This window comes from Mycteria americana, chromosome 3 (genome assembly GCF_035582795.1).
Source record: "Mycteria americana isolate JAX WOST 10 ecotype Jacksonville Zoo and Gardens chromosome 3, USCA_MyAme_1.0, whole genome shotgun sequence".
Classification (NCBI taxonomy): domain Eukaryota; kingdom Metazoa; phylum Chordata; class Aves; order Ciconiiformes; family Ciconiidae; genus Mycteria; species Mycteria americana.
In genome coordinates this window covers 109,659,448-109,682,429 of record NC_134367.1, presented here as the reverse complement: position 1 = coordinate 109,682,429, position 22,982 = coordinate 109,659,448, and the positions used below count along the sequence as shown (strand labels likewise).

General features: G+C 47.8%; 1 protein-coding gene across 2 annotated transcripts in view; it reads right to left on the bottom strand.

Annotated features, from left to right (window-relative positions):
• The window catches only part of STUM (stum, mechanosensory transduction mediator homolog), a 50,287-nt gene that overhangs the window by 6,748 nt on the left and 20,557 nt on the right, over positions 1-22,982 (bottom strand). For both annotated transcript variants that reach the window (XM_075497433.1, XM_075497434.1), the window contains exon 2: positions 8,133-8,312. In XM_075497433.1, coding sequence (XP_075353548.1) covers positions 8,133-8,312 — 180 coding nt within the window. The remainder of the gene's footprint in view (positions 1-8,132; positions 8,313-22,982) is intronic.

Here is a 22,982-nt window from a genome sequence, read left to right as displayed (position 1 = left end):
GTAGGAGGAGGCGGGTTTCCTCTAGTCACCTTTCAGTTCCCGTGCTGGCTTTTGCTAACAGAGCTCTCCAGCAGCAACCAATTCGCACTACGGTTTGCAGAGGTGAACAAACATCTCTCGGAGGAGAAGCGGGATGCCTTTGCTCGCAGGCTGACGTGTCAAGAGTTCAAACGCAGACCCCGGGATGCCTCCGTGGGCCCATTCCCTAATGATATTCTCGCTGCCTTGTTATGCACTTGCTTTGCTCCAGCCCAGCAGAATTACAGGTGCTTCTGTTGGGGCACAGCAGCCGTCTGGCGGGACTGGAGAAAATGGAGCTTTCCAGCAGCAAAACCGATTGCACTGGGAAACTGCCTGGGTCCCTCCTCCTCCACCCCTTCTCCTCTTCCCCCGGCCATGGGGTCTAATGCACCTCCCGAGCAAGGCAGCAAAGCCCTTGAGGGGGCTCTGTGTTGGCCCATGCTTGGCCCTGGCAGACGCCGGCGTCCCGCTGCGCTGCAGCCACGTGGATGCTGCAAGGGCTAAAGCAGCCTGTCCTGCTGCTTGTCGCAGCTCCTCGGGGGGAGCGGGGCCCCACTTTATTTGCTATCCCGTACGTAGTGGGTGAGGGGAGGCTGCAAATCCCATAGGGGAGGGCTCCTTCCCCGGGGGGGCTAGGGCAGGGAAGGGCACTAAGAGAGCACCTGCAGCTCTTGTGCTGACACAGGATAACGAGAAAAATACTGGTTTTCTTTTTAACGCTTTCCTAGGTGGTTGCAATGACTGCACCAGACGCTTTACATGCCTTCTGTTTAAGAGAAGCTGGGATCGTAATTATGACAGTATCAATGCAAAAGAAGCAAGCAAAGTGTCCTTACATGAACTGTCTGCGATAGCGAAGATCTTTCAACTAGAAACCTTTTAAAAATCTGGAGGGTTTTTTTCGTTGTTTAAATAACGTAAGTAGCCTGTCATTTTTATATTTTAAATTTCAAATGAGCCTGCAATTTCACATCTCAGAAGAATGCTTCAAACGCTTTTCCATTGATGTTTTTTAATATTTCTTTCCAACCCTTATGTTAGGCTTTTGTAAGTCCCTTAAAAAAGCTGAACGCAAAATACCAGCAGGTGCCACAACCCCTATCTTTAAGGGACTTTTTGCTGAACTAAGAATTAGCCCAGGCAAATGAACTTTGCTGTACTTTGGAAAAATCCACGCATTCACCCAGCCTTGGCAGTCTGGATCTCCTGCTGCTAAATGAGCACAAGGAATAGAGGAGGAGATTAATGACACTTATCAGCAGGTATTACCCTGCACTGCATTGCTGCCCATTGTGTGCAGCTGAACAGAAAGACTCTCACCTCTTTCAGACAGCTTTTTCTAGGGGGAAAATGATGATTTCTTAGGCATTTAAGTGTGAGTCAGCTCTGAAGGCAAGATGAGCTGGTTGGAAACCTGTAATATGGTCTACAGCATCGGTTTAATTTGTTTAGGGAGCACAGTAAAAAAAAAAAAAACAACCAACCACATGGATCAGAGAGTTGGGGCATGCCATAAATCCTTAGCTAAAGTAAGCAAGCTAGGTTATGCTTACAGTAACTTGCTTGCATAGCCATGCCTTTTATTACGATATAATAGAAATCCTTTCAGTCCTGCTATCAGTTTTGAAGCTGACTGGAAGCCAGAGAGTGGCCGAGCCTGTATCTCTCTTTACATGACCAAAGTAAGCCAAAAGATGACCTGTCCTATGCTAAACTTATTTATTAAAATCCTTCAGACTTATTAAATAGTTTATATACAAAAACAGTTATTGCAATTCTTGCATAGGAATAGCTATTCTGTATGAAGCAGCTTTACATTAGTACGCCTGCAATACAGGTAAGGCGCAGTTCTGTAAAGCAGACAGCTCTGGGATCAAGATTAAGTTTGTCTGAGTATCTGCTCACAAAATCACCGATTTAATGAAGTTTGCTTGAAATTGCGCTGTAAACCACTGCAAGTAAGATGCAGGCAAAAAGAAACCAGCCTGTGCACAGGCTGTCCTACCAGGCCTGGGTTCATGCAGAGGGCGGCCTCGGGATGCTCTCGAGGCCAAAATGGGTCCCTGCCCTGCTCCGAGGGTGCCCTTGGGGCAGTCCGAGGGGCATTTCAATGCCGGGCGGAGAACACGTCCCCGGGGCTGTGCGGCCACAGGACAGACAGGGAGACAGGCGGACACACGCACGTACAGGCACACAGCTGGACTCGGGCTGGGAGCGGGCAGCGCCGGCTAAAGCAAATCCCAAGCGATTTGCCCCATCCGAGCGCCCGCTGCTTTCCATGGGGAGCTGCCACAGGGTGAAGAGGAGGAGGAAGAACAGAAACAAACTTACCTTGTGAAACTTTGATGGTGAACAAAACGAGGCAAAGGAACATGAAAGAAAGAGAGAGGGAGAAATGTAACTGTAGACGATATATCCGAAACACAAGGAGAACCAGAAAAGAACGAATAAATTGGGGCTGCAGAGTAAACAAAGAACAGCCGCTCTACCATCAGACATTCACACCAGGGCCAAACATTATTTAAAATCCTTGTACTTGAAGTGGGTCATTTCATTAGGGGCTCTTGTTTGAAGAGGATGGGGGGATCCTCATCTGCTTTCCAGCTCACCGGCCCCGAGCCGGACAGGCTGGATGGACCAACACCTCTGAGCCATGCTCCCACAAACACTTTCCTCCATGACATTGCTATTTCACGGGCTTGACCAAAGGGGAACCACTAAAGGAAGGTGGCAAACGAGACATCGTGGAGTACCGGACAGTGCATGGCATGCCGTCCACAGTCCGAGAGCTGGGAAAGCTACACCTGACGGCTTTTGGGCAGTTTTGCTGCCGAGTTTGCTTATGCCCACAGATAACTCACAACTGCGGTGTGCCTCAGCCCGGCTGGGTGCTGCAAACCCTGGTGGTATTTAACATTCCTAAAATATTTTAAGAACTTACCCTACCACAGCATTTGGTAGGAAACTGCAAAAAAGGGTATTTCAACTACTTTCCTCAGGTATAGTTTGGGCGATGGCTCTATTTAGATTGGAAAAACCCTAATAAGTGTAAGCAGGCAATTTGTCCTCAGAATTTCCTTCATCTCATGAAGGGTTACCAGCTGTTTTAGGACGTTGTTCTCTTCCGAGTCTCTTAAGCGCTTTCTGCTCCCTTTCCTCCCCGGGGCAGCTGTGTCACCGGCCCTAGCAGGGGCTCTGAGAGGAGAGGCTTGGTGATGCTTCCTAAAGTCCCTCGGAGCCCAAGCGTACAGTACCCATGCAATCACCTGCTGCTGCTTCTGGCAAGGTCTGAGCCCTGTCATTAGCAAAGGAGCGACAAGTGGACAGCATGATTACAGGTAATTTCTTACTACTGGCTGGCAATCAGTCCCTGAGAGGCAGCTGCCCGCTGCGGAAGCAGGGGCTGCAGCAGGAGTCCCCGTCCCGTGAAACCACAAGCCACGGAGCCTTTGCTCGTTCACAGGCGCAGCCACGCAACTCATTAATTCAGAGGCCAGAAGCGGAGCGAGGGCTTCCTTCAGAAACCAGGCGTGACTTCTTGGCTGCGTTCATCAGAGGCGAAACAACGCCTGGACAAACAGTCCCTGACTTCTGTCCCCTATGCCGCCTCAGTGTGACATTACTAGATTGATTTCTGTGGTACTTCTATCAAGAAACGGCACAAAACCTTTTATAACGAGCTCTGAGCAGCTAGGGAGTTCCTGGAAAGGCCGTTCCTCTGCACTCATTCTGCGCGATGCAGCTAACGAAGACGTGTGCTGCGTGGGCTGGGGACAAGGTGTGCCTTTAGCAGAAGGAAACTTGCTCGGAAAGCCTTAGGAGGCTCATTTTCCAGTTGGCCTTGGCGGTCTAAGTGGCTCTGTTTTGCCTCAGCTCAGTGCCTCGTCCCCGCGGGCGTGAGGAGGGGCTCGCGGCGAGCACGGTGCGGCAGCGCTGCCCAGCCACCGCCAAGGGCAGCTGGATATGTGCAGCAGCAAGGGGAGAGTCCAGATTATTTTCTTGCAAAAGAATTAAAAGTGCTTCCTTTTAATCTACCTTTGCCTTCAGACAGCAGGTAAAGCGAAGGATGGTTCCCCAAGCCATATGGCTGCTTAAAGAAGATATCTGTGGCGTTTAATGGGGCCAGCTGGCGATTCATTTAAATTAGCAGAGAAAATGCCCCATGCCATTGTGCTGCCAGAAGTAATTAAGTGTGACAGCAAAACTGCATTCAATTAATCTTCCTTCTGGGATATATCCCGCTAAAGGGCACCTTAGAGGAGACAAGGGCTGGCCGGGACCCCCCGAGGTCGGTCAGTCTCTCCCTGTGTCCCACCTTGCTCCTGACAGACGTGGGTCTACCCGCTCTTGGGGTCTTCCAGTGACAGAGAGGGCAGACCCTGCCATGCCACCCCGTCAGCATTTTGACCTTACTGGAGGGAAAACATCTCCTAATTTCCACACAGATCTTTCCTGCTGTTATTTAAGTCTGTCTTAGGCTAAACTGCTGCCCTCTCACGTTTACTAGCCCACTGAACCTCTTCATCGCCTGCTGTCTCACGGTCCTCTGGACTCTCTCCAGGTCGTCCACGTGAAGTACAGCCTCCAAAGCTGGCCACAAGCCTCGCCACAGCTTTACATGTGCCGAGAAAGGTGAGGGGACCAGTTAATGTCCTAAAGGGTCTGCTCCTACCTGCCCGGGCAGCGTTTGTTCCCTCCACAGCAATGTTCTCCTGTGCAGCTTGTGACTCACTGCGGCCACCACATCCTTCTCTGAAAAACAAGTTGTTCCCTAGCATGTATTTACACCGTTGATTAATCCTTCCTTGGTGTCTTGGACTTGCCTCTACCGAGTAGCATTTATTTTTTTCAGACCATTTCTTCGATTTGCTTGAATCCAGACACTGCCCTCACCGTGCCTGCCGTCTTTGCAGCCGCCGGTGGTGTGGGGCTGGTAAGCCCCTTCTCCGGTCTGTCATCAAGCTGTGAATGAAAATACTGAACAGAGCTGGATTCAGGAGGGACCTTTCAACACACCTCTTCTTGTATCTTTCCAGTTCAGGAAAATGCATTTAGAGAACAGTTCTCAAGTGCATTTTCACCCGGGCCACGTCTCCCTGGCTTGCTGGTAGGAACGCTGTGTGAGACGGCGGCAGCGCCTGAAAGTCAGGAGGGACGGCTGAGCGCCGCCGCCACTCACAAAATTAATCCCTCTGCTACAGAAGGGAATCAAGCCAGTCTGACACAGCTTGCTCTGGACAAACCCACATTGACTTTGTTTCTTTTTATTTTCTAAATGCATGCAAGTCACTTGTTTGATTACTTCTTCCAGGAATTGAAGTATACCTGCTTGGCCTATAATTCTTCTCCTTTTCCCCGCATTAAAGACAGTATGGCATTATCCCCAAAGCTCTCCCCTCGGAGCAGGCTCCCCCTTTTCATGGCTGAGAGTCAGCACTAGAAGATGAAAAACCGCCACGAGCCTCCCTACCTCCCACCCAGCTCTCTACCAGCTAGAAGACAGGCAGGCCCTGATCCAGGGAGCGAGGCACTCATCCCTCAAGGAAAGCCGCAGCCGAGCCCCCGAGCCTCAGCTGCTCCCCACTTCTCCTCACTGCTAGCCCCCATCAGCTTAGACACCACCCGCTGTGCCCTGCCTCTAGCCCACCAAAATCCTATGGCCGTTTCATGGCATCGGCCATTTCAAGGCGAGGAAGACCAGAGGTGGACAGTAGTTTCATATTTTTTTTTTAACTATCATCTCCCACCTGCATACAGATTAAAGTTGCAACGGTGTACAATTTCTGTCCAGTGCATCAAATAGTTTGTTTGCACACAAGCAAAACCCAACCAAAGCAAACTGTTTTCTGGCAGTGTTTTTAAATGAAACGTCTTATTTCTTGCATCTGAAACATTGTTTCCTTTTTAAGTTATTACTTTTTTCTTTTTTTTTTTTTAACATGAAAACAAAACATGAGAAAACAAACCATTTTGGGTCTGACAGGGCTGTTTGATCTAGCTGGGACTAATTGATCACTTCTGTTCTTTGTTTTGATTGAAAAATGAGTTTTTTCTTTTATTCTCCATCAACCAAGAGCTGCTTTATTTAGCCATTATTTTCTCTGCCTGGTAAGTAAACTTAAAACCCAGCTATTTAATGAGACAGCAAGAAACTGCCAAGGGCTGCAACTTGTCAGATGATATATAGCTGGTTAACATAAGACACGGTGACTCCTCTTACCCTTCTCTACTGCAGCCAGAGGGGCCGGGATGAAATGCTGTCGCTGTGGTCGGGGACCTCTTGGCCTGTGCAGGCTGCTCACCCACCCTCTGCCTCCCAAACTGGTGGGGTCCAGCCAGGTGCGGGAGATACTTCCAAGCTGTATGGTTTTCCCCAGCAACCAAACTGGAAAACCAGTAAGACCCTCCTGAACCCCAGCCCCTCTACGCGGAGGACGTACATGAACAGGACTATGGAGAAAAGCAAGTCACGGTCTCAGCTGTAGTCTCTATCTGGACAGATGCTTTCCTGCCTCTCCCACAACTGCGGAACTGGGTCCTGCCAGACAGCGAACCGCACACAGAGGCTGTCCAGCAGAGGAATAGCAGAAGAGCATATGATTATGAACACGTAATTATGGGATTACACATAAATTGGGCAGGCTCTTAAAGACACGTCACAGATGTACACTGATTCACAATTTATCCTCAGAAATAACTTGGGCTACCCCTGCTCTGTGGGTACATCGGAGAGGAAACTTGGAAGGTGGTTTGCAGGGAAAAATGAAGGGCAATGCTGCCTTCGTCCTGAGGAAAGCCTTTTGCCTCGCTTATGTTCAGGTTTTTAATATCCATCGTTTGTTCTGCCTGGGGATTGCCCTTAACTGAGCCTGTAAATTGAAGCTGGCTCAGAAACTAGCAGGTGGTTTGGTGAGAGGGTTTAACCCCTGGGTTTGGCAGCTGAAGATGTGCACTGCTTTCCTGATGTTTTTTTCAATGTCATCCATTTCATCTTTAGGCAGGTGCCTGGCAATTTCCTGAGATCCTCTCTCCTCCTGTGTCATGCAGCCACAGATGTCACCAGCAGAGATGACAAAGTGGAGCCCCTTCAAGCCAAACAGCAAAAGCTGCTGGTAAGACGTTCTCTGGGAGAAGCGCTCGCTTTGGGAACTGCCTGCCCTGCCAACCTGAAGGATCTCAGACCTGTTTGGTTTGGGGCAATGCCCGCCAGCCTCTGCCAGCCTTTGGAAGGGGAGTGGGGTCCTGCAGACGCAATCAGCACCCTGAGCTGTGGGCTGCTTCTGGCTTTGGAGGCGACGTGAGGCTGTCACCGTCATTCTCTGCAATACGATACAGGTGATATGATACAGATACGGTACAACTTTTACACCAGTAAAGGTCTTTAGCAGATAACGTTACAGAGCCTGTATTCTACATTGGTAATATATACTAACTGGGTGACCTGAATTACGTATGTTTAAAAAAGGATTCCTCTCTTTTTCCCCTACACTAACGTTTTGGAGGCTCCTTAAAGGGTGTAGGGAAAATCCTTCTAGGAGTAGCTAAACAGTCCTGCTCAGCCTAAGAACTTGGTGTGAAATAGGAAAAAAAGCCTTTGGGTAAATGTATTCTTGGGAGGGAGAGGAGGGTCCAGGGGAGTCTCCAGGGCTTTTCTGGGGACAGCTGGCCCTGCACGCTCCCGGGGAGCAGAACCGGCCTCGCAGGAAGGTCTCGCTAACCAGAGAGTTGCAGTCAGAGTTGCAAGGGAGAAAGGGCTTTCTCGTTCAAACATGCACGCGGATGCAACCAGGGCAGAAAGGGCTCCAGACAGCACAGTTCACAGTGCTGGGGGGCCTCACCCTTTCCTGCACTTTTCATTTTCAAAGGGGAAAGGAAGATCCTAACCCATGGAGTGGGATGGGAGGCTCTTCCAGCTGTGTCACGGGGCCCATCCCAACTGCCTCCCAGCAATTCCTCTGCCTACTGTGTTCCTCATGGACTTGCAGAGCCCATCCTGCGGCTCTTCTTCCCTACAGTGCAGTCCGATGGCTTGCAGGGGCGTTAGCTGGGACCCAGCAACACGGCCACGGAGGGGAGAAGTCAGGGGGTGGGGGTGAGTGCGCTGTACTTACTTGCGAGAATGACCATGTCCATCCCCCAAAATATACTCATAATCCAGCCAACCATCACGATTGCCGTCAGGATCTGAATCAGAGCAGCAGCAATGTTCAGCCAGAAGACACAACACATGTGCCTGTCGGGGAGGTCGGTCCGGGCTCCGCACAGCACGGTGAAAGCGGATACAAACGTTCCTAGGGAGAAAGCAGCAACAAAACGCCCCGTGAAAGCCACAGCTTCATGCCAAATTCCTTCCCTTAGACTCACTTCTCATAGCATCCCACTTGTGCTCCCACTGCAGTGCTGAAAAGCTGGAAACACTTTACAGGAGGACAAATGGAGGCACAGCCGCATCTCAGTCAAACCCGCTACTGTCTCCCATTGAATTACACCGATACGTATACTAAAAAACCAGGACAGAAAAAAACACTCACTGGGTTTTGGCTCCTTCCCGCCCCACCCAACAGTAACCACTTTTGCACTGTAGGCAGTTTACAAGGGAGCGCTGTGTGTCTGTGGAAATACCAGTCTACCTTTTTTCTGCCTGGTGGCTCTCTTTTGGGGAGAATATTTACTACACAGAAGCTCTAAAAGGGAAAATTGCACCCAGCGTTAGAGCAGGTCTGGCTCTAGAAAGCTGTATGGGTCTGGCAGTCTGTTACTATTCACAAATACTGCTCTTGAAGGAGCACACAAAAAAAAGGGGTGCTAAGGCAGTACTGCATCTTTGCACAACGCTGTCCCCAGTCACAAGTTGTTACCTGAGAGCATGTTTTACCAAAGCAGTAGCCGCTAAACCAGTGCTGGAGCCAGGCGACCTGGGGTTGCAGCCCTTGGCTCTTTGTGAGACCAGCTTACAAAACTTGCAAGCACCCTTCAGACTTCCTAAAACAATTCAGATGAAGGATCTTGTTGATGTATGAAAGTTAAAGCCGGGGGGGGGGGGTGTAAAACTACACCAGCCTTTACAAAGATTCTTCCTGAATTTACCACACTGAACAAGCCTGATCATTTATTCACAGCTGATGTGCTGGGCCCATGGCTAGCTAAAACCTGCAGCTCGAGGAAGCCTCGTCTGTCCCACGACCAACCTGACGAAATACACAGCATGGGCAAAGAGCAGAAGAAACTGTTTCTGACCCCTATAATGGACGAGCTGTTGGCCAGGAGGTTCAGTCACCTGCCCTAAGTATGCATTTCAATACCTCTTATCATTATGAATTGTCTTCAGGGTTTTTTTAATATAAATACAGTATTGCTAAGGTAGGTACAAAGGTGTAATGTGGATTGTACCGGATAACATAGTTCTGTGAAATGCTTTCTTTAATGAATGTCTTGAATTAAAAATCCTGCAGCATGATGTCCAAAGGTTTCTACAAAAATTGCCCCTTTTCCTATCAAAGGATGGAAGCCTGCAAACGCCCTGTAAGATGTGAATGAATGAGCTCATCCTGAATGCACACAAGTGCCTTGTTGAACTCGGAGGAAGGAGAGAGTCCCTTGGTTTGGCTGAAGACGGGGAGGAAACCCTCAGTTTACACCCTTCCAGAAGGCCTCACCAGACAGAGAGAGCATAAGGATGTGGTTAGGAGCAAAATACCACTTCATCCTGCACTGCCAGCGTGGTGGAAGAGATAATCTCTTTTATTGCTGCCTCTTCTTCAGTGGGTCACAAGGAGAACAGGCAGTTAAGACGCCGAAATGCTGGGGAAGGCTGGCTACAGCCTATTTTTAATCTCGCCATCCTCTGCAGGCTTCAAGTCCAGCATCTTCTTAACACTCCACCAGCTCCTAAAACCCCGCTCGTCTTCCTGCCGCTGGCTCGCTCTGATTTCATACTCCCACCCGCTCCCTTTGCCGCACGCCGAAGCCGGGCGGCACGGCGGCGGAGGGGAGTGGGTGAGCGCTGCTGGGGCGGTGGGAGGCAGCCCTACGGCAGAGCCTCGCTGGCAGGGAGAGGGCCAGCGTCTCCTCCTGTGTGAGAAGTCCCCCCTGGGCTTCATCCTCTGACTGCTCGGCTTTCACAGGCAGGGTTTCACCCCTTAGCCACCGAAACAAAAGGGTCTGCACAGAGGAAAAGGGGAAATCATTTTAATCCCAAAGGATGTTGTCTAAGTCTCCCCGTTGCTTGTTAAAAGAAAGGCTGTCTTTTGCTCTGTGGCTTTGTCTTCCATGTGGGCTTTGTCTTCCATGTGGGATTACGTGAGATCTCTGCCCCGCTTCATCTATCTTTTTCTTCCTTTATAGTGTCTCCGAAGCAGAAGGAAGCCTGGAATATTCCCCCATGCTTCCTGAAACTGTGCTCTGCAAAGTTACACCACAGCACTCTCTGAGATTAAATATGGATTGAGGCAAGACCAGAAACTGGGTGTTTACGTTTTCCCATCAGGATGCGAAATCTTGCCAAATGGAAATGCATGTCTCTTTTTAAAATGAAAATTAAAATCTTCCCCTCTCGCCTTACCTTTAACTCTTCCAAGATGTCTTACAAAAAAGGTCATAAATGAGCAATAATTCTTAAGCTACCGCTTCAAATCCTTCCAGTGAAGCTTTTAAGATTTTTACATCATTAGAGTGAGGTGCTGAATTAGCTAATTAATCCCCTAAACACCACAGTGACTAAGCTAATGTCTAGTCCCATTCAGAAGGGAATAAAGCAGACAAAGCAGTTAAGCGTCCCTCTCTGGACAGGGAATTGATACAGAAACTAGGCTTAAAATCTCATGAACCTTGGCTTCTGATTACCCCTTCGGGCCACTTGCCTACTCATGGGAGCCAATTCATTTTCCAATGCCAGTGCATTTTCTTTATTAATTATGATTAGCTAACCTTTGGGACGCTGTTGGCATTTTTAAATACAAGATTTGAGACATGCCAGCAGACATAAAATGGAAGTATTTTTCCTCTAGTCCACATATGCTTTAAAATGGGAAGCAGAAGAAAGAGTCTTAAATGCATTTGCCAAGGTAGATGTTTTCCCCTTAAGAAGCCATCGTAGTTACACATTGCCGAATATGGAAGTGTTTGCATCTGGAAGCAGAGAGGAGGAGGAGGAGGAGGAAGGCAAGCAAGCTGTATCTGCTGATACCGCCTGGCTACGTCAGAGCTGGGGCACCGAACCATTTCCCTTCCTGACCAAGCATTCAGACGCTTGAGTACCTACAGCCTAGCAATCATAAGCTTGGTACACAAACTGCAGCTGGGATGATGTTGGCCAAATAAAACAGCTGTCCAAAAAGGCTTCAGGCTGTGAGTGTAACCAGCAAACACAAACTGCTAACTTTGCAAGCAGATGTAAACTAAAAGCCCCTACAGCTATGCCAACATAAGATAAGCAAATTATAGCAAGCATTTCCTATATCTGCCCAATGAAAAATACCCAAAATGCAGTAAAATCTGGGATTATTCTAAATTGTGAATTAATAAAGCCTCTTCAGGGACGGAGGGGAGGCGGTGGAGAGAAGATGTCCTACGCTACCTAATGAGTCTGTTCATTCAGCCTCACGGGACACCAGGGCCCATTGCAATCCCCTGGCCGAGCCATCCAGCCCAGCTGGCACCCGGAGCCAGCGCGTCCCAGGGGCTGGGCAGAGGGACGGGCGGGAGCGGAGGTTTCCCCTTCGGGAGCAGCTGTGGGGCAGAGGGTGAAGGCACCATGCGCAGGGAGGCTGGGAGGGGATGGGAAGCCGAGCTCGCTCTTTCAGCTCATCTCGTCTCGCTTGGGGCAGTGTCAGCCAGCCGGGGCACTGCACACTGTTTTCAGCAAGGGAAGAAAGCCTCTGGGAGCCTGTGTTTGCTTTTGCTGTCAGCAGAATTGGGGTATTTTTAGATTACACCAGTAAATATGGAAGGCTTTTTGTTTTCAACAGTTTAACCCGTCGAATGCTAAGGGGATGTGTTATCTGTAGAACAACACCGTAAAGGGAGAGACAAAGGAGAGGTTTTTGCCTTTTCTCTCCTCTCTGGTCCATTGTCATGCAGGATAAAGTCCTGTCTCCAGTGTAAGCTGGTACCCTGGCAGCCATGGCCTTCCCAAGAGCATCACCTGCTGGTTCCTGGCCTCGCAGAGTACACCGAAATAGTATGAGAGGAATAGTTTGGGTTTTTTCTCTTAGAGGGAAAACTCACACCCTGGAGAGAGCTCTCCTGGTTTACTACTGTTTGGGTCACTGCTCCGGGGTGGAGGAAGAGATGAGGTCAAGCCCATGGCCTGTCCTGAGTACAGTCTTCTCCATGCTGAGTGCAGCAGTGACTGTGTTATGGAATATCTTAAGCCCCATGAGAGAAGTTTTTCTCTCCTGTTTTTGCAAGAGAGCCTATCCTGGGCGCTTCTGCAGGAGCTTCAGCCAGACATGGAGCTTGGCATGTTTCATATAGAGGACCTGGATTTGAGCAAACCTCTGATGGCACCTTCCCAGAAATATCAGAAGTGGGAGCCTGGTTGGAGCCAGGCTGCAAACCAGAGCAAGACGAGACACCGATGGCCACAGTGTAAGTAGCCTGAGCACGCAGACAACTTGTTAGGGGGCTTCCCACTGACTACCAAATATCTGAAACTTCACAACAAAAAGCATCTCTGCTTCAAGGAAATCACATCTGATGAGCTTCCCTGTTACAGGTGGAGGAACACCAGAAACCCAAATTACTGCAGTTAGGGGCAGTATATGGAGCAGCTGCTGCTGGTCATGGTCCCTACCCTACAAAAGCCTGGAGCCAGGGAGGGACTGGGAAACACCCTGTCCTCTTCCCACAAGCCTGGAGGTCATTTAAGATGCTCCACTACAGCGCTGGGAGTAAATAAGGTTAGTGGGATGGTGTGCCCTTTCCTGCTCCCAGAGGGAAAAATGGGATTGTGTCATGATGCTGGAGCACAGCTGCAGGCAAAGGTAGGAGGGAGAGGGGCATGAAATTTGAGGTGTCTGTGGGAGCAAGGAAGGCTGTTGGATCAACGGTGGGAGATGTAGTTAATGAGTGTGTGTTTTGTGGAGATGAGATGTACCTGTATAGCTGTATTGTGTCAGGGGAGTGCTCTGTGTGGGGACATGTCTGATGTGCCTTTGAATTTTTTAAGTAAAATGATTATTAGCTGTCATTAAACAGTGTTGGCAGGCATGAGGCAGATGTTGTGGATGTGCTGAAAATTCATGAGGCGTGCTGGTTCTTGCTTGCATGAGTCAGAAAAATTGTGTGAGAAGGGTAATAAAGATTGCACTTGTTTCCTTGGTATTACAGTGAATGGGGTATCTATTGGCTAAGACATCCTTGGGTCCTAAGTGTTCTTATACTCTAGTTTGAACTGTAAGGAGTTGTTTCGGTTGTGCAGGCCTTTCATCCTTGGCATCAATCCATATGCTAAACTGTAGTCCTTTGGATTGTGATGAGGGAAAGAGAACTACTAAAACTTGCCCAAGAAAGGGCTATAGCAGCATCTGCTGATGCCGACTCTGCTTACATAGGTAGGGCTGGGCTAAACAATAAAACAAAATTGCAAAGCATTAACACTCAGGCTGACTATCTGCTGAAGCTTCCTAAGGCGGCAAATTGTTTGTGTCTTTGAGAAAACAGACACAAGGTAAAACCCTCTGGAAGTGTTTTGGCCAGCGTGAGTCCTCACCAGTGTCCCCAGTTTCCCCCTCACTGGAACTCAGTAGGGCTTAGGCTGCATCAGAGAGAACCTGCCAGCACAAGTGTATCACCTAAACCCTCTGAGATGAGTGCTTTCTTTCCAAGCTCACTGCAGCTCTCTGAACAGAAAAGGCTGGTCCAGAAGAGCACGTGATGTACCTGTGTGTGAGCTACCATGGCTCTTGCAGTTTGCAAGTGCAGCACTCTTGTCAGGGTCTCCACCATGCCTCTTCTTCCCATGGCCTCCTCAGAGAGCTGTGATTGCGGGCAGGGGGCATGCAGCGAATCTCTTGTTCGCAGCAAAAGCGGAGGTGCAGAGGCTGGAGGGTGTCCTCCTGAGGAAGCTAACCGTTCTCAAGTGCCTGGGCCCGGCTTCGTGGCCTGATGTGCTCCTTTGTCAGGAGGCATATTCCCACCCAGTGTCCTCGGAGGCACTCAAAGCAAGCAACGGAAGACACCACCCCACTTGCCATTCAGCCCCCTCTGAAAATAGGTGCACACAAGTACAGCTGCACTCCTGGAGCAGAGCGTCCAGCTAAAGTGTCTGTGGCCTCCTCGCGCCGAGCAGCTTGGGAGCACTAAAGAATTCATGCTGCTGCTATGGGCTGGGGCCAGTGCTTAGTCCAGGGCACAGAGGCTGTCATTTACACAGCAATTCTTCACCGTTAGTGGGTGCTGGACTTGTTTCTCTTGAAATATAAAGAACATAGAGATGGCAAGACTGCAACACAATGCTGCAGCATCAGGGAGGTTTAGGTGTCCCACCCAAGAGAACATGCAACCTGAATGTCAGTGGCATCCCCTACATCCTTCCCCTTGTAGTTCATTTCAGCCATGGAAGTAAGTCAGGACTCAGTGCAATTACCTGGTTTTCTTCTAGAAATAACGGTGTTTTAGACCAACATCTTAAAAGCTTGGGTTTTAGGCTAAAGTTTAATTAAACATCCATTGGCAAGCTTTCTTCCCCTTTCCGGTATCCATACAGACTAAAGCCTACCCCTGCCAAATACAGCCAAATACAGGCTAGGGCAGATAGGTAGCTTTAACAATTTGAGGGGGAAGAAGAGCAGGAGCAGCGGACGGCTTAGAAAACAGGAGGCTTGCTTGGTCCCAGGCAGCACCTCTTGGAATCGAAAATCTGAATCCCATGTGCACAGGCCAGGCGTAACAAGCGCTGCTGCAAGGGGGGAACATCAATGATGTGCAGACACCCGGTGGCAAAGCACTCGCCTGCAAATGCCAGGTCTCATGGACAGCGGTGTGGGCAGGAGCCAGGCAAGAACAGTGGGAACCAAAGGGTTGGAGAGGGAGAAGAGAAAGGGAAGGAGGAGAGAGTGGAGGCAGCAAACGTGACAGAACCTAGATGTTGCCATGGAGAGTAGCTCATGAATTTTCCTCCATGGCCTGCTATTAAAAATGCTTTGTTTAGCTTCTGCCAGCATGTTGCTTTCATTTTCCCCTTCCATACTGGCAGGACGTTCAAAGTGAATTCTGACTCTGTCAGGCCGTTTTGGCCTCACTTGGGACAAAAATATACAGTCAGTTGACAAGTGAGAGCTGGTGCTTGCAATTCTTGTCTCCACAGGATTTGTTCCAACTCCGAAGTCTGCAGAAGGCGGGCTGTATATAGGATTAACTTTTTGGTTTCCCTACATACATGAAAAATGTCCAGCACGTCCCAAAGCATTATATGCCCATGATTGATTACAATGGCTTCATTGCTGTAGCTGCAGCACTGAGCTACTGCTCTGCATCTGTTTCTTATTAGTAAGTTTGTGTCATGTGGTCAGAACAGACTTGACAGTGTTTATGTAGCATCCACAGAAGACGGCCCACGTGCAAGTAAGACAGCATTGCCTTTGCATCAAAAATGAGATTTTTCTCATATTTAATGCTTTAGAAAAAGTTAACTCTTCTGAAAAAGCAGAGTTTTTTAACATGAACTTCAAAACTTGACTACAACAAACTTTCACAGACTTCCAAGGCTAAAAATACACAGTGAAATCTTAAATTACATGGGGGGGCTGCATGAAGGTGAAATGACTTACTAAAGCTTTAATTATACACGGAGCCATCGGCATTATTTTTACTCTGCAGCACTGCAACGTTTTGAACACTTAAGAGCAGCCACCCATAAATAGTGAGATTGCAGTACAGCTTGTTCCACTGCCAGACATTCCACAATCCTTGGGTGAAGTTTTCCAATCCAGCCCTACGGTTTAATTCTGTTGACTTGATGCTTAGAATTAAGGGTGTGCATGAAGGATTTGAGATTGGAGAACTTCTGCTGAACAGTGATGTGAGGCCCACAGTGGTGGAGCAGACCTCAGACTTCTGCCAGGACTTGCGGCTGCTGAATTATTTTTGCAAGTCGTACCTGCCTGACTCCCAAACTATTTTTTTTTTTCCCCTTTTATATAAAAGATGCAGTCCCAGAACTGCCACTGACATTCCTTATCAAGCTTTATAATAGTATGAACCACGGAGGAAAATTTGTAATTTCCCAAAAGTAAAGGGGGGAGGGGATTGCTACACAGAAACCTAAATACAGGAAAGGGGAAGGGTGTACCAAACAATGCTTGCAGTCACAGAAAATTAATTGCTTAAGATAAGCCCATCTACACTAGAAGTATCATCTTTTGCCGTATTTCCAAGATACCATGCCTCAAGGAGAAATTCTTTGCCACGCTTGAACTGACACGCAGGTCAACTCTCTGAACGTGACACCAATCTGTTGCTTACTCCCAACTTCTTCTTGATGTAACAGTAGTACCTCGCTAACAGCCATCTTCCTTCCCAACCTGTTCTGGCTCCTGTTTGGGTCACTTGAGAATCCCTGCCTGTCCAAGCCATACCATAGCCATTCACTACACCTGTGCTGCTGCCTGCGGTGGTACAGAGAGATGCTCTGCTGGAGGTAAAGAAGTCATCCTTTGGGCACAGTGAGCAGCCTAGCAGCCTGAGCTCCACGTAGACTAATCTGGCTTGCTGCTTTCTCACAGCTAGACTGGCTTGGTTAAAGCTAATACAGGTCCCTGGTAGTGCTCTGCAGTTTGTAAGGTAGATGTTTGCTACGAAGCAGACCACAGGCTGTCTGCACATTACAGACAGGGAACAAAGCCAGGGAGGCTAAATGACATGTCCCTTGTTCTGCTGCTATGAAAAGAACTGAGATGCTGCAGCCTTGCTTCTGCTCGATGCTTACTTTTTGCTTTGCTAATGGAATGAGGAGAGAATTTTAATTCATTTGCATCCTTATTAAGTATGCCAGCATTGAGAGAAATAATGTAATTAGCTTCCAATTATAACAACAAACGTAAGGGAGAACAAAAGGCATGACTGCTGTTTACAGCACAGGGCACTTTGCTATAAGCTCATCTGCCCTAAGTGGACACGTTCCTGCTGCTCTGTAATTTTATCAGCAACTTAAAAGCTCTGTTTCATGGAAACAGCTCTGCTTACTCCTTTCTCTCTGCTGTCTCCTGCCATGCAGAACTTTCTGTATTCATGCTGTCTACTATTAAACCAGGTGCTTATTCCACCTCATGTTCCCCTTGCCTCCCACCAGCTCCCCAGGAACACCAGCTTGGGTGCTTTGCCATGGCTCTCCTAGTCCCAGGCTGCTCTGCACCCACCCGCTGCAGGAGCTCGGGATCCAAGTGATAGAGGAACCAAGGAGACAGAAACAACCTTCCACTAAAATATCTCTTATTTTTAAGACTCCGATCTTCACAATTCTCAAGCACCTCCAGAAATCAATTTTTCTGTTTTCTTGATGTACATCCAGAAACAAACTTTGAGCCGTTCCATTTCATGTTATTGATATTGAAATAATTTGGATGTGGCTTTTCATCCAAACTTTACAAACCTGGAAGCTTCAAGAGCTGAACCTCCAGAGAGACTCCTTATTTCAGAGTGGCCATGAAACCTTGTAAGGAAAGCTTTTTGGCTTTCTGGTACCTCCAGCTTCTAAAGGCCCCTGGAAATAAAAGCTGTGTAACAGTGGAAAAATAATGAGGAACAGGCCATGGATTGTCAAGAGTTTTCACAAAGGCTCTAGCCAATTATACAGTGATGAACTGAAGTTTATTCTTAATTGTCTGTACCAGGGAAAGCTCTTTCTTGTCAGGCATAGAGTGGGAGGCGGGTGGGCATGACCCTCCAGTCTCAACTTCCAGACTAGTGTAAGGGCTCAGAAGGGCACTCGGTGTTTTACTGGGTGAAGCCAGATCAAATACTTACTTGTTTTCCTGCCTCTGCCCTCCCACAGGTTAATTAAATGCCCTTACTGCCCACCTCGGGGCACTAATTCAGCAGAAGGAAAGCAGCAGGCTAAGGGCAGCGTAAGGGTGTCTCTCGGCCGCTCTGTCTGTCTGTACTCGGCCAAGCAGCCACGGTTCAAGTTGAGGTCTGCAGCTGTGTTGCCTCCTTGTCTGTCTTTCTGATCACTGCCTTGCAACTAATTTAGCCCTTTGAAGCTACCTAACTGCATTTGCTCTGCTCGTGGAAGGATAGATTAACTACTTCTGAGATTCACTGAGCGGTGAATCTGAGCTTGCTGCGATACCCTAGAGTCCTTAACTCTGAAGACAAATTATGTTAATTAGGGACTGCCAAGACATAAGACAGAATTAATCTTATTAGAAAGTTCGATGGGGATGCAGAGCAATTAGAGTCTTTGCTACAGACCAAGACAGCTGAAACAGAAGTGTAATAAAGTGCGCCAGCCTCCAAAATCACCCCAAAGTACAAGCTATCTTTTAAGTAGTATAGGAATGTAAAACAAAACTGTGACATAAATGTTCAGAGATCTGCAGTGATAAGCGTGCAGGAGACTAACAAAAAGACCTTTTATCATCCAGGAAACTCAGTGCATGCATTTTATGAGCCAAAGCAGAGACTTAAAGGGGACGTGGTAGAGTTACACTCTGTTGCCTGGAGGTGTGGTGTTGCACCCAGGAGTCTGGAATATGGTTTGGGAGACCAGAATTCAGTCCTGGCTTTACTGCCGCTTGCTAAATAATTCTGAACCTGTAGCTTTATTCTTGTAGGGCTGGAGTAACTTAATTAAGATGTTAACACCACTACTTTCAAGTGTCTTTTCTATTTGGATAGTCCTTTTCCCAGGAAATTACCATGCACTGAACACATGGGGCTGTATCACTGTTCTGTTCAGTACTACCGTAAGTCAAATAATGACCAGGTCTTGCTTTTATAGGACAGTTTTCACAAAAGCACTATTCTTTCTTAGATGAAAGCAGATTCAAACACAACCAATTCTGTAGAAGAGTGGTGTGGGATGAGTAGGATAAGGATGCACACAGAGCTGGGCTGCAGCCAACCCACACTCTCTTTGGTGAGGAGGGCAGGTGCTGCAATTGTAGAGGTGAAGTGCACAGCCTGAGTGACCTGCTGTCTACAGTCTTTCTCCTACAGGGAAGATGGGGAGAGGATCTGGAGTCTTCCAGAGCCTTTTCAGCTCCCCATGGAAAGGTCCCAGGCAGACCAATAAAAGCAAGTCTTTGTTGGCAGCGGAGAAATGAGCTGTGGTACCTTATGCCTGACATCACCCCAGTGCAGGCTCCATAAATAGAGCAGGCTGGAGTGACCCATGGCTTTACAGATTCTGTGAATATGAGCACCAGCCAAGGCAAATGAATTCAGCTAGCATAGTTTTCTAAAAGGAAGATTTCTTACTAGGGTGGAGAAAATTGGATATTATGGATGCTACTGCACTGTATCTGCATCAGCAGGTATCCGTGATATTCTGGACAATGACTTGAGCAACCTGCTCTAGTTTAACCCGCTTGGACGAAGGACTAGATGACCTCCAAAAGTCTCTTCCAACCTCAGCTGTTTTATAATATCTCAGTAACTTTACCTACTCTATGCAAGGCTTAGCTGATCTATCAGTTTCTTTTCCCAGAGCCATGTCCTCTTACTGTTACACAACTAACAGCTCTTGAACACAGAGCATTTTGTAATTTTTCAATTTATTTTTGAAGAGCTGTTCTGGTTCTTAACCATCAGGTGCAATTACTCTCGTAGCAACCGAGCAGAAAGTATGCTTGTGAGTTGCTGCTCATGCCAAAACAGGTGAACTTCAAGCCAACAGACCACCCCCCTTTGACATTGTCCCTCTGAGTGCATGCACGCCCCCATCAAACACCTCAGCCAGCCTCTGAGGGGAGATGCCTTTGTTCTAAGGGGAAATAGTGCTTTGTGTAGAAGCGTGGTCTTTCTTTAAAAGTAAAAGCAATATTGACTTGGATAAAATCATCATTTCTGCAGGGTCTAGTCCTCTTTTTGTCCGAAAGCAAAGCTAAAGGAAACACCACAGCTTAGTTGAGCAGGTCAAACATAGGTGAATACTAGGTCCTGCTTAGGAGCCGGGTTATCCACAGTTAATGCCTCTCGGCCAGCCAAGACACGTCCAGCAAGGCCTGGGCCTCTGCACAGCTGTGTGTGTGCTTGTGGGATTTTACATGTGGTCTTCTCATCTGAATGCCCCCTGCACGCCACCACCTCTAGGAGTTCTTGCATTCCCAATTTGCAGGAAATAGAATCCAATTTACACTTACGTCCATTACAGGACAGATTTTCCCTTTACCAAATAATTTCCAGTATCTGCCACCTAGCTACTGGTCAGCATTAGATAAAAATGCATACGCATTTGTTTGTAGATATCACAAAGAACTGAACTCCCAACATGACAATATAGCACACAATTATTCTGAGTGAAATATGAAAAGTAATACCTCTGTTATACAATGATTCAAGGACACCATTCTTCAGAGGTTAGAGATTTATATGGAGTCAGATGTACCAGGGAAAGTGTTATACAAAGAGAAACTGGAAATTATCATAGTTTCATCCTGCCTGTCATTCTTTTTTTTTATCATTCTCATAGGTTGAATAGGTTACAAGAAGGTTAGGGACACCAGTAAAATGGTTCAACTCTCCTATGCAAGACTGCTGGAAGCACTTACCTAAATGTTAAAGGGTGCAGCTGAGATGAGATTCAGACTTTTAAATGTCCTTTCCTGCCTTACTGAGTAGCCATCAGACTGGGGGCAGGGGACCAACCCTGACACCCAGCACTGATGTTGCAACACAAGACTTCACAACATCTTCACAAAGATGTTGTTTCTCTGCTTCTGTATGTCCTCCAGTTTGACAAACTGGAATTCACCTCAGTCAGTTCTTACCCAGTTTTCCATGGTGTTTTCTAAACAGGGCTGTGTTTTGGGGGGTACCAGTCCTGCAGAGGAAAGGAAATTCACATTTGCTACTTGTGCGCCAGCCAGGGCCAGGATCTCCTTGTGGTAGGCAACGTATGAACCCCAGAAGATTGTCCCTGTCCCAAAGATCTCATACTGCAGTTCTTGAATATCCCCAAAGCTACTCATGCCATACCTTCTTGGGTACTGGTGTTATGTACTGTCTCTCTCTTGAGCCTGTGGGTCTCTGGAGCAGCTCAAAAAGCTCCATAACCTCCAACCCACCAAGGACTGCCATTTGCACCTTGCATGGCTCCCCCAGTTCAGGACTCCAGAGCAAGCAGCAGGGAAAGCAGAGGAATGCATCTCCTTGGAAAGAAGGGGTGGCTGTAGAGGGAAAACAGTTCTTGAAAGGGCAGGCTCAGCTGAGGGACCATCCATCTAACCTTTATTCATTCCTATGTTGGCATTCTTTTCCTACTGCCAAAAAATACATCTATATTGGGCCCAGATTAATCTCTGACATAAATCCATTGACTGCCACAGAGTTACACTGGGGATTAATTTGGCTCATCAGGTCTAACCTGATCTTGGCAGCAATTCAGAAGTGCAAACAGCAGAAAGAAAGTTCTTTTAAATAACAGTAACAGGCCATGGCAAACATTATATGCCTGCTGCTCTGTGTGAGGCTGATGAATCAAATCCAAACGTGAACTTGAGCAGGGCTAACATAAACATGCATCCACAAAATTTGAGCAGCATTAGAAATTGTTGAAAATTGATCCTGTATGTATACATGCATTTTCCTAACTTTTTAGCAAGTCTGTTGTGCTGTACGAGGAGCAGGCTGTGCTCTGTACAGCAGCTGGTGTTGCTCTCCTTGCTCCCTAGCTGAGCAGGACCATGGTGCTTGGTGATCCTGGCAGGCTCTCCAGGCTCACCTTGTGCCCAGAAGCTGTACAGCTGGGAGACCAGTTATCCAGCTCCTGTAACCCTGCAGCTTCTAATAGTTGATCGTGGTTGAAGCTCCTTTCTGGCCTGGATTCACTGTATCAGCATTCACACTACGATGTGAATTCAGTTTATGCGATTGCACAGCTGAAACTAAGGTGGGAACTACACTTTACGCCACTACAGAAAAAGGCCTCTTGTAAGTCTCCTACCTCAACAGAGTTGTCAGTCGTGCAGCTCCACTTGTGTCTCCAGCTACCCTAACCACCTTCCTCCCTCCCTTTGCCTTGTAAATGTTGCAACGTTACCTCAATTTTTTCCTCTTTTTACAAATGAGGCTTCCGTCCCCTGTGCTGAAAGCATTCTCACTAAGGTCTGCAAAGAGTCTGGGTGAGTGTCAGGACCTCTCCTCCATCTGCAGCATTTCTGGTTCCTAGCTCTGGAGTACATTAGGGGCTCTCTGCTCTTTGACATCTTACCATCTGCCTTTCTCCTACCATGTCTTCTCTACATTACCATCTTTCTCTTGCTATTTCACAGAGGCACAGACTGAGCCTCTGCAATTCCCTTCCCCCTGTTTTCTGTTCCCTCCATGCCATGCCTTTAAACTTCATCCACACATGAGCCTTCATGTGCCATCTCTATCTCTATGCCAGTGACTCAAACTCCTGCATCTCTTTAGGACACTTCTCCCACATCCTGCCCAGTCTTTCTAGTATCTCTGCTTGAACGTCCTCTTGTCTTAACTTGACGATGGCAAAGTCAAACTCCATTTCCCTGTGTGGTAAATGTTTCTCACTGATGACACCACCAACCACCTTCCCATCAATCAGGCTTGCAAGTGAAGAGAAAAGGAGGAGAATTACATATTTAATTCCTCCCTCTCCTTTTCCCATGCGTTCAGGTCACCCAAAATGCTATTCCTTTTTCTCTCTCACATCAACAAGTTCAATGTTTTTCTTTTCTTACATTCACTTCAATCACTATAGCCTACTCTCCAGCCACAGTTCTCCTTCACACACCATATCATATGCTTTCTACTCTAAGACTTTACGTTTGGAGCTGATG